Raw genomic sequence first — 19,060 nt, forward strand, 5'->3', positions numbered from 1 at the left:
TTTCCATGTTCCCCTTCCCCAGTGATAATAACAGAGCTTGTTTGGACATCAGTGCAGTACGACTGCCTGCTGTTTAATGATAAGCTAATACATTCAGACAACATGGAGGAGGACTGTTTGTTAGACCTCAGTGTTTACGTCGGTCCTGCTCTGTCCTCTGAATTAGCACAGCAGGTACTGTCTCAGTTGGACGTAGTGACGCTCAAGTGTTTGTGTGTCCTCTACCCCGCAGACTCAAGCAGCCGGCTCTCCGGTCTCCTGACGGCAACTGTCAGCCCTGTCCCATCTCCTCTACTGGGCCTGTGTGCGGATCAGACGGGCACAACTATGCCTCAAAGGTACACCGAGAAAAACAACAACAACACAGACACTAGAGCAAACAATGGGAGGAAAATGTCATGGGAGGACACAACTGCAGTGGTCCTTTTTGAATTTTTCTATTATGTAAAGTACCAGGAGGATGCAGTTTGTCCAATAAATATTCTGTCCTTTGGCTGGCTTACAGAAAATATACACATGTAACCAAAACACGTTAGCACAGTTCATCACATAGGACAGTTAATATACATTTGGATTATTTATTTTTATAGAATAAGAGAAACATGTTGTTATTTAAACTATGGTTAAAATAGACAGATTATTACAACACATCAGTATTTGCACTATACAGTGATCCCTTATTTTTCGCGGTTAATGGGGACCGGCGCCCCCCGCGAAAATCGAAAATCCGCCAACTGGAGCCGGAGCCCCCCGAGCCTATCCTAGACCTAGGTACATGTATGTATGTATCTATAAATAGTATATAAGTACTGCAAATGTAATAATTATGAAATAAATGAGATATATATATATATATATATAAAAGAAAACAATGATTAGTACATGTATACATGCATCTATATAGATCGGATACATGTACATGTACGTACTGTAAAACATCTGAAAGAAAAGAATGTAGAAAGTAAACAAAACACACACACGTGCATACGTACTAACAGCTGATACGTACTCTCTCCTCTCTTCATTCGTGATGCTTATCCATCGTATACGTACACACGAACACACGCACATCTACTCCCAGCTCTCTTTTCCTCTCATACGCACAAGAAACGAATCAGTTCTCTCTCTCTCTTTGGTCTCGAGCATCAACACACACAAACACACGTACATACATGAACTGACATTTCTACATTCTCTCTCTCTCTTTCTCTCTCTCTCTCTCTCTCTCTCTCTCTCTCTCTCTCTCTCTCTGGCAGCTGCGGCCTCTCGTCTGCTGTGGGGTGGATTTTCGCGGAATTTCCGCGATTTTTTCTTGATTTTTTATTTTTTGATTAATATTTCAGAAAAATCCGCGAATAACTAAAACCGCGGAATTTAAAGCGTGAATTGGCAAGGGATCACTGTATAGCCAAAAATTTTGGGACACATCATACCTACAGGTTATAAGATACATTCCTATCAGGTCGTCCAATAACCAAAGGGTTGGCGGTTCAAATCCCGCTCTGTCCTCGTTAAGGTTATTATCGTTAACGAAAACTAACGAAATGACGAAAACTAGAATTGTAAAAACATATTCGTTAACTGAAATAAATAAAAACTATAATTAAAAAGAAAAAAACGATAACTAACTGAAACTGTATTGTGTACTTACAAAACTAACTAAAACGTATAAAAAATATGAACAAAATTCCCTTCGTTTTTGTCTTTGCCAATGTCGGATTGATATGAAATCGATTTATTTCCCTCGAGCAATTTTCGCTGCTGGCACCATACGACACTTAATGTTCCGTCACTTCTCATCACTTGTGGTTTAAAGTCGTCTTCTTGTCCCCACTCTACCATGGAGACTAAAGTTGGGAGAAAGCAGCAGAGTCCTGTCTAGGCTTTATTTGAATATGACGGCAAAGAAGATAAAAGATATGAAAAAACTAAAACTAAACTAAAACTAAGCATTTAGTAAATAATAATAATAATTAATAAAAAAAAATTAAATAATAAAAAAAATAAAATAATTAATAAAAATTAGCAAACCTGCTCTAAAAACTAATTAAAACTAACTGAATTAGAGAAAAAAAAGTCAAAACTAAGTAAAACTAAACTATAATGAAAAATCCAAAACTGTTATAACCTTGGTCCTAGTCATGTGCTGTGGTGTTCTTGGGCAAGACACTTCACCCTCCTAGCCTCCAGTGCTGCTACTCACACTGATGTATGAATGCGTATGAATGTTTGGTGGTGGTGGGAGGGGCCGTAGGCGTGAATTGGCTGCCATACTTCCATCAGTCTGCCCCAGGACAGCTGTGGATACAGATGTAGTTTACCACGACCAGAGTGTGAATGTGGGAGTGAATGAATAATAGATCCACTGTCCACGCTTTGAGTATGCGTTTATAGAAAAGTGTCATATAAATCTAATCCGTTAATATTTTTATTATTAAGTACTGTATTATCATCAAAATAATTTTCATGATATTTGTTGACCATAATTATTACAATAAATATCAAATCAGTATTTCTTTTAAAGCTGCAGGAGCCAAAATCATGTGGAAAAAGAACAGCAGAATGTACCTTCCATCTGCAGCTCTCTCCTCTCAGTCCAAATTGAACAACTACGTACAGATACAGACAACTTGACACCATTTCATGTATGAAAAGCTGAAATCCTGTGTCATAGATCTATAGCCTGAAAACACGGGGAAGCTTTCATGTCCTCTCAGAGCGCTAGAGTTATTGTTACTGAAGGAAGTGTGGGTTTTTAATGCTGAAAAATTACTTGAAAGGTTGATTTTTTTTCTCCTAAGTGAGAACTGAAGCAACCAGATGGTTATTTATGATTTAAAATGATCAGTTGTGGTCAGAATGTAATGAATGTTTCAGAAATCTTGAAGTACAACTTTAAAAAAATAAAGATGTGTTTTAGATTATATTGTAAACAAAATTAACCATTTAAACAAAATATATTTATTACAATGATATTTGTCATAATATAAATATATTGTCATTTCATATTTTGTCATTTATCATTGTTGTTTTGTATCCCAGCCCCCTGTTAAAAATGATACGCTTGGCCTAATAATAATGTGTCCTATTACTATTTTTCATACCACGTATTTGGGATAATGCAAAATTGCACCTTAGATCAGCAGAACATAATTAATCTGTATTATCTGTGCTGTGTATCTGCAGATTTTGCATGCATTACATCAAGGTGTAGAGAAGGAATACACATACTGTTACGAGATACTGGTTTTGCTTTTTTTTTGCTAGTACTTTGTAATGAATAACTGCAAAAAAAGAGTAAAAATGAAAAAAAAAAAAACATTTCTTTTGTGTTTTGTTGATTACAAATATGAAATAAATATATATAGATAGAAGAAGTGAACGCAGAGGGACACAATGAAAGAGAAAATGATGTGTAATTTCATCTGGTATTAAACTATATGTACTGTAATAGTCTATAATATCATGCATTGTTTGAAAATAATTATTAAAATAGAAACTCATCCAACATATTAACACAGGTACACAATGTAGCATTAGTAACAAAGAGAAGAATATAATATATGCGTTTTCACTGATGCTGTTACATCTGTGCTGGTTCATTGTGGTATGTTTGTATGGAGAGTAAATAGTTAAAAAAAGAAACACCTTGCACATTCAGAGTTGAGCACTGTAAAGGGACTCTCAAGGGAATAACAGAGACAAAGAGCTGTGATATATAGCCTCAAAAGGACCAATTGGTGGCTTGTGGTGACAGAATCCCCAGTGTTTATTGATTTATGCTTTGTCTTTTCGATCACTACTCCTGACCTTGAAAGCTGATAGAGGTTAGAAAGCACATTCAGCAGCAGGACTCAGATTTAAATTAAGGCTTACAGTCGGTCACCTCATGAATATTTGATCTGTGTTGCTGCAATAACTCATTTTCCTTCACCTTTGTGTCCCCTTGTCGGAGTTACCAGAGTGTGTTTGACGCTGTGTGTTATTCCATGTATGTGTATGTTTCCGTCGCAGTGCAAGCTGGAGCAGCAGGCGTGTCTTACAGGGAAGGACCTGACTCTGAAGTGTTCAGGTCTCTGTCCATGTCCCACTGCAGCCCCTGTTAATAAGGATTCTAAACATGGTAAAAATACACACAGCAGCAAAAATAACCTGGAAATACAAATTAGTTTTATCGCAACATAATACATGAATGTTTCAATATGAAGAGATACAGTAAGTGTGTGTTGTGTTCGCTGGCCTCCTCAGAGAGCTGTACCGGGCAGGATCTGGCTGATCTCGGGGAGCGTCTGAGGGACTGGTTCCAGCTTCTGCAGAGCAACGCCAAGCAGAACAACAACAGCAAGCCTGGGGCAAAAACCACTGCAGCGAGCACTACATCAGGTTAGAGCTACTGCTTTAAACCCTTCAAAACCTACTCAGATAAAGAAACGCATAGACACAGTTTTATGTTTTTGCCAATTCTGAGCTCAGTCTGTATTGTTGTTTATCATACTATTCAGGGAAACCTGCCCTTTCTTTCTACTGCTGTGTAAAGTCACAGTCTTGCATTACTTTAGTGTGAGCAGAGTACATTTGACAATATAAAACTAGAAGCACTCGGAGAGCGCAGACCTCCGCCAAGGCTGATCAGTGGGCCCCCCCGTGGGCCCCCCCACCCCCGATCACCACCAAAATTTAATCATTTCTTCCTTATCCCATTTCCAACAAACCCTGAAAATTTCATCCAAATCTGTCCATAACTTTTTGAGTTATGTTGCACACTAATGGACAGACAAACAAACAGACAAACAAACAAACAAACCCTGGCAAAAACATAACCTCCTTGGCGGAGGTAATAAAAATACTGGACCAGTAAAAATGAGAGACTGACTTCTGCAGAGTAATTTCAGCAACAGCATACAGTTGTGTTTGATAGCAGTAATGCCATCTTTGCATTTTAATACATGAACATACAATTAGCACTAGGAGGCTTAATTAGCAGGCTAACTGACAGATCATATTAAACTATATGAATTAATGCTAACATTAGCTAAGTTATACAACAGGCCAGTTATTGTAAATAAGTGGACACCACTTGATTTCTCAACCACAAGCACAATAATGCTGTCTGTCAGGAAAAGAAAAAAAAAAAATCAATAAAAAAAAAATCTAAAGGGTCAACTCAGAAGCCAAGCTAGCTGTCAGTCAAAGCCCACATGACAATAATAATAAATAATAAACATACAGGGTTTCCATAAAGTCTCTTTACAATTTAACAGATTTATTACAAAAGCAAATGAATAGACAAATCTGTGGAAATTATGACAAAATGAAAAGTAGACTTGGACCATCCCTTCCAATCCACCGGTCTGGAAATGTTTGATTCAGGAACCCACCAACATGCAGTCCCCAATGTGGTGGTGGAAAGATTGATTGATTGATTGACTGATTGATTGATTGATTGATTGGAGCACCATCTACCTGGAAAATGATGGTTAGTTGAAGGTCATCCAGTTGTGGTGCCATGTATTCAGTCAAAAGGTCAAGATAAACATCTAACTGAAGCTATTTCTTCAACAGGGTACCCAAGGGTGTGTTCATATCTGGAAAGTCCTTTGGTCCACTTATTTAGTTCAGATCAAATGCAGACTTTTTTTTTTTTTTTTTCGTTTGGGCCGGATCACATTTTCATTGGACTTTTTGCTAGTGGACCAAAATTTGTAAACAGAAGTACGCATGTGACGAACTGCGCTGGCATTAGACAGAAAAGTCTGGGGCGGGGTGAATCAGAGACGGTGGGTGTTGATGAAAACAAACAAACATGAGATATTCAGTCTCCTCATTGCTCCACATCTGTCCATGGCTCATGGCTGCTGCTATCAGCTCTGGCTACCCGATGTTGGCTCGGCTACTTCCAGTTATGTTGATTACCCACAATGCCATACAGGTACGGTGGCTCATCAAGCACAAAAAGCACATGGTTCCTTGGTTTGTTTTCAACTTGAGGCCGGTTATATTCACACCAAAAGTGAACTGACCCAGAGTCTGTTTGGAAAGGGACCAAGACTACCTCTTCTAGGTGGTCTTGGTCCATTTGTTTGGTTCAAATTAGAGTTCACACGTTTGTGTTCACACCTAAAAAAAAAGTCCAGACTTTCCAGGGAAATTAAATCCGGTCCCTTTTAAACAGACCAAACAAAGTAGGTCTGAATACACCCTGAAATACACAAATGCAATGTGATTATAAACTTTGATAACCACTGAGTACATAGAACAAATCTGATTGACATATCTCATCAAATACTTTTATAATACGTTTTTTTAATTGTAAAGATACTTTGAGGACACCCTGTATACCTGGACATCTCTTACTCTTTGTATATTCACAGACATCTGTATAGCAAGTTAGTTATTTCTGCATATAGCCTTATATATAGTATATTCACAAGATATTTGTATAGCAAATCAGTTACTTCTGTATAGCCTTAAGGATAATTATAACCACCCTTTATAGCCCTACCTGTACTTACTTCTCCCATAACAATTGTACATATACTGCACAGAACTATTGAACATCCTATTTATTCATCTGTACATTCAATACTTAATATAACCATCTCATTTGCACTAGCTGTATATAACTGCACTCATCTGTACATATTGCTTATCTGTACATACGGTATTTAACTGTATTATACTGCACTTCTGCTATTTGCACTTCTGATTGGATGCTAACTGCATTTCGTTACCCTGTATTTATACTGAGTAATGACAATAAAGTTGAATCTAATCTAATCTATACTATATGTACTTTTGCTCTTTCATGAACAAAATAATAAAACCATACAAAAATGATATTATAAATTGTCATTATATATTCTAAATATTATATTATTATAATCTTTTCCATGAGCTTTGTTGTCATTTATTTCATGTTAAACCTTGGCCAAAGTGTATGGAAACAAAGTAACAAAAACCCTTGTACGTCTCTGACAAGAGTTTTCAGTCCTTAATGGTGCAGATGTAGACCTTCTGCTATGCATAGTTGTCACTAAAAGAAAAAATTAGGTTTCACTTCACATTTATGCAAGTAGAGAGTACAGACAGAGAACGATAAGAGATCAATCAACCTGTTCACTATTATGGACTGAAAGCACTTCTCAGAAAGTTTCCTTTTCCTTTAATCTGTGATATATTGTCTTTCAGTTCTTTGCAATATAAATTCTTTGCCTGCTCTCTCTCCCTACTATAAAAAAAATAATAACAATAATCCCGCCCTAAATGTCATAAATCATCCAGGAAACACTTCAGGTTGTCCTGAAAAGATGAGTATCTCACAGATCAAACATATTTAAACTCATTTCTTTCATAAATATGTCAGAAGTTAATGTTTTCTACACCACGCTAGTCTTTACGGGGTTAATGAATTCGTCACTGAAAAAAGCAGAACATTAAATCAGTGTAAAAAGTTCTTCAATTGGTCAAATCTAATGAAATTAAGTTGAGTGAACTAAATAAAATTGAATTGAATTCATTCAGTTTTCATTCAGTTCAATTTTATTTAGTTCACTCAACTCATTTTTATTAGATGTGACCAACTGAAGAAGTTTTTTACATTGATTCAGTGTTTTGCTTTTTTCACTGCTGCTGCTGCTCAGAAAGAGTGTACATGAGTTCAGGCACAATGCTGAGGAAATGTTATTAATAAAAAAGGCATTTAATGTAGTATTATATCTTGAGGCACATTCAGTCTAGAGTTGATTTGTTGAGGCTCAGGTGCTCAAACAGGAGATGAGGAGATGCCATGTAGAAAACGTAATTCTTTTTCTTCACTACACATCTTGTAATGTGAGGAAAAAATGAAAACGATTTTTTTTTCTTAATTTGTTCTGCTTTTTCTCTCACTTGCTCCAACTGGTCAACATATGAAAAGAAAAACTTGAAATGGAAGTATCAAGATTTCTTTGCATCAGTCACAACAACTTCTTCAAAGCCAGAAAGAAGTGAGCTTTAGGATGTGGTCAACGTGTCGGTGCCTGATAAACACCTGGTTTAAACTGAACTTTCAAGTCTCAAGTGGAAAATACTTGTTATGGCTTCAGATAAATTCTCATTTTTAAGTATTACTCTTCTATCTTTTGATTTGCTAAGGCAGCGGTAGCAAAACACAACAAACAAGAACTACTGTAGATGCTACTTAAATGGAAAACTGTTATAATTAAAAGAAAATGAATTACATATTAAGAAAATTGCTAAATTAAATGGGTTTCCACTGCAAACAGGAGCATACTGTGAGACTATACTGGCATTGTTTCAGTTCTCATTTGAGCAGCTGCCTCTGATAAATGTGATTGTTTGTGTGTCTTTGTGTTTGCAGTGCTGGACAGGAGCCTGGTGGCCAGCTGTAAGGACTCCATAGGCTGGATGTTTTCCAAGCTGGACACCAACAGCGACCTGTATCTGGACCAGGCCGAGCTGGCTGCCATCAACCTGGACAAGTACGAGGTCTGCATCCGGCCCTTCTTCAACTCCTGCGATTCCTACAGAGATGGAAAAGTGTCCACGGCCGAGTGGTGCCTGTGCTTCTGGAGAGAGAGTGAGTAGAACAGGGGTGATGTTTGTCAGTTTTGACCGTACAGTGTCCTCAGGCATGCACACATTCAACACAATCCCCCTGGTGTGTGCTTTCAAACCTCAAGACACTGAGTTGCCTTCAGGTGTCAGCCACTTCTACACTGTGTACAGGTCATCAATATTTTTCTTCCCATTCATCCTCCTCTTTGACACTTCGGGGGAAAGTCGTAACCAAAACATACTAAAACATTCCTGATATTTGTTGACAGCATGTTGCTTCTGTGGTTTTCTGATGTTGTTCCTGTCAACCAGCAAGCCACGTAGGAATAATAACACACCAAACAGACAAAAAAAAAAAAATCTAAATTATTCTAAGAATCTAGAAAAAACCCCATAACGCCAAACGTATCATATTTGATACATGAGTTTTGAAGCCCTCTACATGATCAGTGTGATATTTTTTTCTTGAAAATCCTGATGTATACAATTAGATACATGCAATACACGAATAATCCACCAGGGGGGAGGAGTCTGTTCACCAGAGGCCTTTCCAGTGACACTACAAGACTGTCATTAATGAGGAAGGAGGCAGAACTTTGGCAATTTTGAAAAGGAATTATTATTGTTATATTATGTTTTTGTTTGTCCAAAAATAATATTTGAGCATTAAGACCCGATGTATCAAATATGATGCAAAATTGATACTCATACATGGAAATTTGAAAAAAAAATTTTTGGTTGTTCAGAAGGACCAATAAAGGCTCCAGTTTCAAAGAACTGGAATTTTCTGTCAATGATTTAATGGTTCAGGCTTTACAGGATTAAAGGTCCAATGTGTATGATTCAGGGGGATTTGGAGAGCTCTAAAGCAGAAATGGAATGTGATATTCTAAATTACACAAAAATAAGAACAGTTGTGTTTTCGTCACCTTAGAATGAGCTGTTTAGATCTCCTCCATGGTGCATGGCCATGTTTCTACAGTGGAACTAAACTGACTTCTTCCTACAATTTTCCATTGTAAAACAGATGGTATAGTGTTGAGGTGCATTCACCAGTGGACCAGGGGCTATCACTTTAACAGGAAAACTCAAAACAAACAAAGCAGTGGCCCTAAACAAGGCCCTTTTGTGTTTCTGGCAGCCACCATCGGATATCAATCAATCAGTCAAATTTATTTATGTTGCACCAAATCATAACAAAAATGATCTCACTTCTCACGCGTATCTCGCACTTCACATATAGAGCTGGTCGAAAGCCAATTTACAGAAACCCAACAGAATCCTCCAGGAGCAAACACTCGATAGTGGGATGGGGTCAGCTGGCTGCAGTGTCCAACTTCACCACTAGATTTCACTAAATAATACACAATTAAACTTTTAAGAGGATATATATTATACTATTTACTGTAATAATGTGGCTGTATCGCTATGGTCTTGGCCAGGTCTCCCTTGAAAAAAAGATCCCCTATCTCAATGGGACCAATCTGGTAAAATAAAGATTAAAATAAAAAAAAAAAGTCGATTGTTTTCATTGAATTTTGATGCTTATTTTGAGTCTGGGTTGTCCTTCTATTTCTCCAACTCTTGGTAATGCACAGTCTCAGGTCTTACTTTACAGAATGTCTTCAAATTTGGCACAAATATTTAGGCGCTGAAACATCTCTGTCACCACATTTAACAGGTTTTTTGGTCGTAAATCAAGAATTCACTGGTCAGTTATGACACAAACATCTTATAAGCATAAAATAATTGGAAAATTATGAATACAACAAAATGACAGAAGTCAGCTATATTGGCCTAGATGGCTGGAGAGTTGGCTAGAGAGCCGGCTTATGACTAAAGGGTCGTCAGTTTCATTCCCTTGACTGGCGGAGAGTTGTTGGCTAATGTGCCCTTGAGCAAGACAGTTAACCCCCCCCCAATTTGCTCCCTGATATGGCAAGCCCACTGCTCCTCACATGCAGTGTGTGATGCATGATCTAATGATGGGTTTAAGGCAGAAGATAAATTTTGGTGTGTGGTGCATGTACATGTTTACATGTGTGAACCCCTACTGACAAAATAAAGATTCTATTCTATTCTATTCTATTCTATTCTATTCTATTCTATTCTATTCTATTCTATTATATTATATTATATTATATTATATTATATTATGTTCTTATTACACTTTTCTATTGATTATTGAATAACATGCTCTTTTGTTAAAATAGTCTGTAAGTAAAAGTGATATAACAAAATATTCACTGAAATGATAGATTCCAATATTCCAAAAAACACACTTTAAATGTTCAATATGGAAGATGTTTGTTTTGTTGTAGTCTGTTTTGCGCTGTGATTTGTTGATCTTAGCCAATTTTGATTCCAAGACTGATTTCTGACTCTTATATGTTGCTTGTGTTTACTTAGGTTGTGTTTTTTTCCACTAGAGTACTTATTCTCGTTCCCAAATGCTTCAGTAACTCTCTCCTTCTCCTCGGCAGTGATATAAGCATACAACACTAGGTCCTGTAGTTCAGAAAAGGAGCTGGTTAACGTCTCTAAGCTTAAGGCTCCAAAAACAGCTCACCTATGCCTGCATGAATGTTACAAATTAACCCTTTAACATGTTATTAAATTCCGTCAAAGCCTTCAATACATGGAGTGTGGGACATTTGTGGACAGATTTAGATGTAAATACCTTGACTAGCTAACAGAGGTATACAACCATTTTAATAATAATTCTAGTCCATTATTATGTTCCATTCTTTGTCTCCTGTAAAAAATGATCTTCCGTTGTGTTTCAGAACCACCCTGCCTGGCTGAGCTGGAGAGGATCCAAGTACTAGATGGTGGAAAAAGAAAGTTTGGTAAGTGACTGTCTTCTTAAAGAGCATTTCAATCCAGTTGGATCAGTCTGTCTTGGTCGAGGGGGTTTCGTGAAGCAGATGACAAGCAGGAGGCGAGGATTAGTTCCTGATCAGTCTTGTGGATTAGAATGTGATACCAACAGACGGCAAAGGAAAGCAGCCATCAGTGTGTGTGTGTGTGTGTCTATGTGTGCATATATGTGTGTTGTGGGTAATATGTAAGCAGGTGAATGTACATGTGTGTGTTTGGACATGTGTGTGTGTGTGTGTGTGTGTGTGTGTGTGTGTGTGTGTGTGTGTGTGCGCATGTGTGCTGTGCAGTTTTTTTTTTGGCTGGCTGAGCTCTGAGTCAGGACTCTCCAAGGACACAGAGCTCAGAGCAGGGGGCAGCATGCCAGCCCCAAACTCAGATGTTCCCTTGAAAGATTGTCGCTCTGAGACTGAACAGACAGTTCTGCTATGCCCCGTCTCATTTGTGTTACACTTGAATGCCAGCTCATTTCCACCACCTTTTCTTTTTTTTTCTCTCTTTTTTTTTCTAGTACTATAAAAATAGGATCTGAAGTATGTAATGTCATGACAAATCCATCCATCTCTGATGAGTGTGATTGTGAAACCTCCTCAGGAAAAAAACATGGACAAGGTGAAGCACTGCCTGAGTGAAACATGCATCTGCTGTATGTCAGGGCGTTCTCTGTGGCCTTTCTTTAATGAACAGAGCCTGTATTTCCTACTCATGTAATGATTCTGAAATTGAAAACTTTCCAATCCTGTGTCCTTCCTCATCCCATCGTGATTTGCTCACCCCCTCCCGGCTGCACCCCAGTGTACTGCAATATGCTGACTTAATACTTATTCACCCCTATCTTGCTACATGAACAGATTTGTATTCATGGAATAAGGAATTGGCTGGCACTTACAGTAAGATGCATGCATTATCTGCTCACTTAGACTCTGTGCAATGTGTGTTAATGCATGATACAGGTAGGACTATCACAAGTATGGAATTTTAGCTGTTATACAAATGATTTGACTGTTTCTTTCTGTTTAATTCCATTGTTATAGAATACAGGGTGGGGAAGCAAATTTTACAATGAACATTTAGTTGTTTTTTCTCAGCAGGCACTACGTCAATTGTTTTGAAACCAAACATATATTGATGTCATAATCATACCTAACGCTATTATCCATACCTTTTCAGAAACTTTTGCCCATATGAGTAATCAGGAAAGCAAATGTCAAAGAGTGTGTGATTTGCTGAATGCACTCGTCACACCAAAGGAGATTTCAAAAATAGTTGGAGTGTCCATAAAGACTGTTTATAATGGAAAGAAGAGAATGACTATGAGCAAAACTATTACGAGAAAGTCTGGAAGATACTATTAAAGAAGAATGGGAGAAGTTGTCACCTGAATATTTGAGGAACACTTGTGCAAGTTTCAGGGAGCATGTGAAGGCAGTTATTGAGAAAGAAGGAGGACACATAGATTAAAAAAATTTCAATTATGTAAATTTTCTTGTGGCAAGTAAATTCTCATGACTTTCAATAAACTAATTGGTCATACACTGTCTTTCAATCCCTGCCTCAAAATATTGTAAATTTTGCTTCCCCACCCTGTATAGCTGTATTCTGTTGGGGCTACTACAAACTAGTAATTTGGAAATTAACCCCCACCCCAGAAAAATCTGTTTTACTCATTACTCCTATGTTCTGACGTAAATACTCACCACTTGCTTAAAAATGTGTCATTCATCTCCTCATCTTTTAAGATTTTGCTTTTCTGAAGCGTTTGCTCTTTTAGTGAATCTCCATGCTTTGTCATGACATGAGTCTCCTGAATTTCCACCCAGATACTTTCATTGATCCTCAACTCCAGCTTTGATAATTCTCAACCAGGTAATTGGCTCAATAAATGCACGGAGGAAGCAGAAAAATGAAATAGATGACACCAAATCACAAAACAAATTATACAGCACTAATATTATTACAGCACTTCTGTTTTTGCTGAAATAGGGTAGATTATCTGTGGTGGAATTTTAACTTTTCTAATTACGGACCTGACAGGTTTGCATTGGTTTAAGATCATTTATTGCAAATTACTGCAGGTACACAGGTATTACTCCTCCAAGTATCATTCATTCATTCATTTTCTGAACCCGCTTTATCCTCACTAGGGTCACGTGGGTCACTGGAGCCTATCCCAGCTACTTATGGGCGAAGGTGGGGTACACCCTATATGAGTCGCCAGTTCATCACAGGGCTGACATAAAGAGACAACCAATCACTCTCACATTCACATCTATGGGCAATTTAGATTAACTGACTAACCTATCAGTGCAAATAATCATTTTATAATACACACACCTGATGGAGAACAATTGCACAGGTACTCAGATACACCATAAATATAATTTACATAAAGCAAACAAAGCCTATTATTGAAATATGCAAAGAAAGGACAGTGAGATGTCCGTAACCAAAGCATGTACTGTAACTAAAACAAGCCTCATCCTTGTGTGTTTACTGAAAAACGGCCTTAAGAGCTAAATCCATTATGTTAATTTCAGCAGATGTTCATCAAAATGCCACCATGTAAATATTACACGTCATGCACCTCGAGGTAAACATCTGGTGTTTGCTTTAAAATGATTCAAGTGTTTACATGTACATCACTATCTGGATAATGTGAGGTTTGTAGAAGTTTCACATATATTAACATCATATATAGTGACAACAGTAACCTGGATTAGACTATCGTACTCTAGCAAACAGCAGCAGTAGTGAGTATCCAGGATACTAGTATTTATCATGTAAATATGTATATATGTGAGTATCCAGAGTTCTCTGTGTTCCACGTAAATGTCATATTCTGAATATGATCAAAACTAGGATAAGCTTCATAATAAGGATACAAGGTAAATACAGCAATAGACACTATGAATAAGGCTAATGAGAATGAACATGAGTAAAATATAAGCCTTGCACTTACACACTTGGGGTCGTCTACTTGTACTTTATTTATACAAAGCCTCTTTCCAGTGTTTTGATACTTTATTTTTCTCTACTCCACTTCAAGGCAAATATTGTATGACTACATTTAACTGAGCTTGTGTGATGTATGAAGAGATTTTGACGTGTTATGTTTTTCGTTATACATGAATTTGCACAGGAGTACAACCGAAACGCTTGATTTAATGACCTTAAAGTTATTCAAAACTATTATGATAATTGCTTAAAGGGGTCATATTTTACCAAACCCACTTTTATTAGTCTTCTGGCACATTTATTTGTGTTTTTGGGGACCTTAATATTTCCAAAAGTTTGAATTTGAACCCTCCAGGTGCTGCTAAGCTATTTTTATATTCATTTTGGCAAAAATTGAGTGGATTTCTACAACCTGTTTCAATTCCTTCTTAATTTGTTACGTCTATAACTAGTTGCATCACGACATTTGCACCTATAAGGTCAAGACTTTCAACAAACATTTCTCCGAGTACGCTATAATTGTTTATCACCAGCAGCAGTTGTAGTCCATACTGAAAATATGTCCAGGCTTCGAGCCGATTACCTAAAATGTTCAGTTGTTGGTTGAATGGGACAGAGCAGCACAGCCAACAACCCGGAGGGGGTGGAACGTGAAGTGGCTCATTTGCATTTAAAGGGCCAGCGCTCAAAATGACCTTTCTGGCGTCATTCCCCAGAAATACAGGGTGGGGAAGCAAAATTTACAATATTTTGAGGCAGGGATTGAAAGACAGTGTATGACCAATTAGTTTATTGAAAGTCATGAGAATTTATTTGCCACAAGAAAATTTACATCATAGAAAATGTTTCTATTCTATGTGTCCTCCTTCTTTCTCAATAACTGCCTTCACACGCTTCCTGAAACTTGCACAAGTGTTCCTCAAATATTGGGGTGACAACTTCTCCCATTCTTCTTTAATAGTATCTTCCAGACTTTCTCGTGATAGTTTTGCTCATAGTCATTCTCTTCTTTCCATTATAAACAGTCTTTATGGACACTCCAACTATTTTTGAAATCTCCTTTGGTGTGATGAGTTCATTCAACAAAACACACACTCTTTGACGTTTGCTTTCCTGATTACTCATATGGGCAAAAGTTTCTGAAAAGGTATGGATAATAGTGTTAGGTATGATTATGACATCAATATATGTTTGGTTTCAAAACAATTGACTTAGTGCCTGCTGAGAAAAAACAACTGAATGTTCATTGTAAATTTTGCTTCCCCACCCTGTACAGTTTATGTAGACCGCAGGGAAATGTTTTGAAATGCATAATTCCATTTAAAAAAGCAAAATATCACTCTTTTAAGTCAGTGTACATGGAAAATAGCGGCATTTTGGGGTAGAGTGTGTTCCATATGTCTCTGTTTACTATCCAATAAAAGCACAAAGAACCCAAAAATGAATACATTTTTAAAAAGCAACATTTCATAGTTCTAGGTTTTTGTGCAGATTTTCTGTAATTTTGGTGCTTTAGACATTTGAATTGTCAGTTAGACAAAGCAGCATTGTAATGTAATTGTTTTAAGTTCCAAGGCTTTGTATAAACCATTGTTTTTAGGTGCTACAAAGATGTGTTGAAACCCCTCTTGTTTGCAGCCAGGACTGTAAAATCACAATTTAGAGGAAACGTATTTAGGCTACCTGTCAGCAGGAAAGCAGAGCAGACAAAACATCCAATAAGCAACTAAGCCACAACTGACCCGTATCAGTTGCCTCGGGCCAAAACAACCAACCAGAGCAGAATCCAGCGTCCCTCCTGCTGATCCTATCTAGTATCAAATTGAAAGCATAGCAGAAAAGAGGCAATTTTAAAGAGGGCAGATATTCATGTGAAAATGTGAGGAATGAGAGTAAAAAGGTATCATAAATAGAAGTACTGAAGTTAAGTACAAATGACTGAAACTTTACTGAAGTCCAAAAACACATTCTTACCTTTTGGAAACAGTGATGAAAATAAGACATTTCTTTTAGTTTCATTTAGCTGATTGGAAATGAGTCCCATAAAATGATCACAGGCAGCCTAGACGCAGGATTTGTTTTTCTGTTTTTTAGCTCACCAGCCAATGAGCCATGAGCTACTGTGAAGGTGTTGTGTCCGGCATCGTCTTCAATTTAGTCTTCGTGAGCAATTTCTTCAGACATCTCTGATGAAACTACTGGTCATATTCATTCCAAATGTTATATGTATCTTCCTTGAGACAATGTTATGTCTCGTCAGATCTGTTAATCATGTTAATGTTTGGTGTTTCATGTTTCGTCTTTGGTGTTCAGTGTTTTGTCTTCGTTTGATTAGTCACTTTATGTTAAGTTAGAGTCGTTCACGTTTGGTCCTGTCTTGCACTTCCTGTTTTATTTTGTACACATCTCATCCCTCTTGTTTCAGACTCTGACTTCCTCCCTTTGTGTGTTTTCCCGCCAGTGTGATTGTTTGCCCCGCCCCTGATTGTTGTCACCTGTGTTCCCCTACCTCATGTATAAATAGTCCTGTCTCCCTTTGTCTTGTGCCTGTTTGTCTGATTCTGTCATTGTGGCTCATGTCAAGCTGCCTACCAGGTTTTTCTATGTTTGTCAGTTTTATGCTTCAAGTTTTTCTGTTTTGTTCATCATAGAGATTTGTTTGAAGTTTTTTATATCCTCCTTGTGAGCGCTTTTTGTTAATCACTTTTTCATTATTAAAATATTTTTGTTAAAATCTTCAGTTTTTGTGATTTCTGCATTAGAGTCCATGATTTCATATGTCAAGGAGTTCTAACAGACAATGTCTACAAAGTTTGTTCACAGTTTTGAGAAATGTTGATTTTTTTTTTTTTTTTTGACAGACTTTTGAAATATAAAATATTTGCCTTTACATATTCATTCATTCATTCATTCATTTTTTTGAACCCACTTTATCCTCACTAGGGTCACGGGGGTCACTTGGAGCCTATCCCAGCTACTTATGGGTGAAGGCGGGGTACACCCTGGACATTTCGCCAGTTCATTGCAGGGCTGACAAATAGAGACAAACAATCACTCTCACATTCACACCTATGGGCAATTTAGATTAACTGATTAACCTATCAGTGCATGTCTTTGGTTGGTGGGAGGAAGCTGGAGAACATGCAAACTCCACACAGAAAGGTCCCACCCCCATCGACTGATGTTGGAATCAAACCCAGGACCTTCTTGCCATGAGGCACGAAGGTCCATCTACTTTTCCACCGTGTCGCCCACCTTTACAATGTTATAAGAGATCAAAATATGTCTCATTATAAGCCTTTACTTATAACGGGCCATATTTTGATGGCTTATAACACAGGTGTCAAACATGCGGCCCGGGGGCCAAATCTGGCCCGCCAAAGGGTCCATTCCAGCCTGCAGGATGAAAGTGCAAAAATTAACCTGAACAGTCCAGGTTGTCCAAATCATTTTGGTTCAGGTTCCACATACAGACCAATGTGATCTACAGTAAAAATAACAACACAGTAACCCATAAATAATGACAACTACAAATTTTCTTTGTGAAGAACTGTGGAAAAAATTTAAGTGAAAAAAACATTACACTGTAAAAATATTTACATTTACAAAACTATTCTTTCACAATAAAATGCAAATAAATGCATAAATAAAAACAGAGATGAACAACCCGAACTGTGCAATTTTAACAATATTCTGCCTGTTACTAAACGTTTTGTGCATTTATGGATCCACTGTGATCTGTAGTTGTGTTAATAATAAGAGATGTAATATTGTAGAAATTGTTCAAATTTTAGTTCCAAAATCAAAAATTTTAACATTATTTTGCCTGTTACTAAACGTTTATGTAACACTGTGTGTAATGTACATGTATAAATAATAAATTGAGGCATAATATTGTTAAAATTGCACTAATTTTTCAAATGAAATTTCTATTTTATCAGGTTATTCACATCTTTTTTGTAAAATGTTAATTTTTTCATAATTTAATTTTGGGTTTTTTCGTAATAAAACAAAAAGAAAAACTTGGATTTGTCATTGTTTATGGGTTATTAAGTCATTATTTTACTTGTCTGGCCCGCCTGAGATCAAATTGGGCTAAATATGGCCCCTGAACCAAAATGAGTTTGCCACCCCTGGCTTATAACATGGAAATGGTTACAGATATCAATATACTTACAACTGATCATTGATAGGAAGTCATATGTGGACTTTGATTTAATTAGCTGAGTTCTCCTCTAGTGAAAGTACCCCTTTCTATTTGTAGATTGATCTCCTGCATCAACACCACAGGGCTCTAACATAGCGGCAGAACCTGACATCCTCACACATTCAACCTGTTGTTGAAACATGCCGGTGAGATACAGGGACACCGGTCCTGTTTTTACCGTATGAGTCCTGACTTGTGTATTTGTCAATGCCAGGTCGATTCATCCCTAGCTGCGATGAGGACGGCTACTACAGGAAGCAGCAGTGCGACAGGGGGGAGTGCTGGTGCGTCAACCAGGATGGAGGGGAGGTTGCCGGGTCCAGGATTCGTGGCAAGCCAGATTGCGGTACGTCCCATAGGTGTAAACTGTCAAAGTGCAAATCCAATCTGGACATGAAAGTGCCAGGTTCAGTCACACACTCAAAATGCTTCACATTGTTCCTCTTCTCCAGAGCTCCCCTC

The 19,060-nt window shown here is 37.5% G+C and overlaps 1 protein-coding gene across 1 annotated transcript in view; it reads left to right on the forward strand.

Annotated features, from left to right (window-relative positions):
- Window positions 1–19,060, forward strand: part of spock2 (SPARC (osteonectin), cwcv and kazal like domains proteoglycan 2) — a 67,243-nt gene that overhangs the window by 46,728 nt on the left and 1,455 nt on the right. Inside the window, 6 exon segments of the mRNA XM_030156312.1 lie at window positions 233–338; window positions 4,015–4,123; window positions 4,249–4,383; window positions 8,360–8,578; window positions 11,343–11,405; window positions 18,813–18,944. Coding sequence (XP_030012172.1) covers window positions 233–338; window positions 4,015–4,123; window positions 4,249–4,383; window positions 8,360–8,578; window positions 11,343–11,405; window positions 18,813–18,944 — 764 coding nt within the window.

This window comes from Sphaeramia orbicularis, chromosome 15 (genome assembly GCF_902148855.1).
Source record: "Sphaeramia orbicularis chromosome 15, fSphaOr1.1, whole genome shotgun sequence".
NCBI lineage: Eukaryota > Metazoa > Chordata > Actinopteri > Kurtiformes > Apogonidae > Sphaeramia > Sphaeramia orbicularis.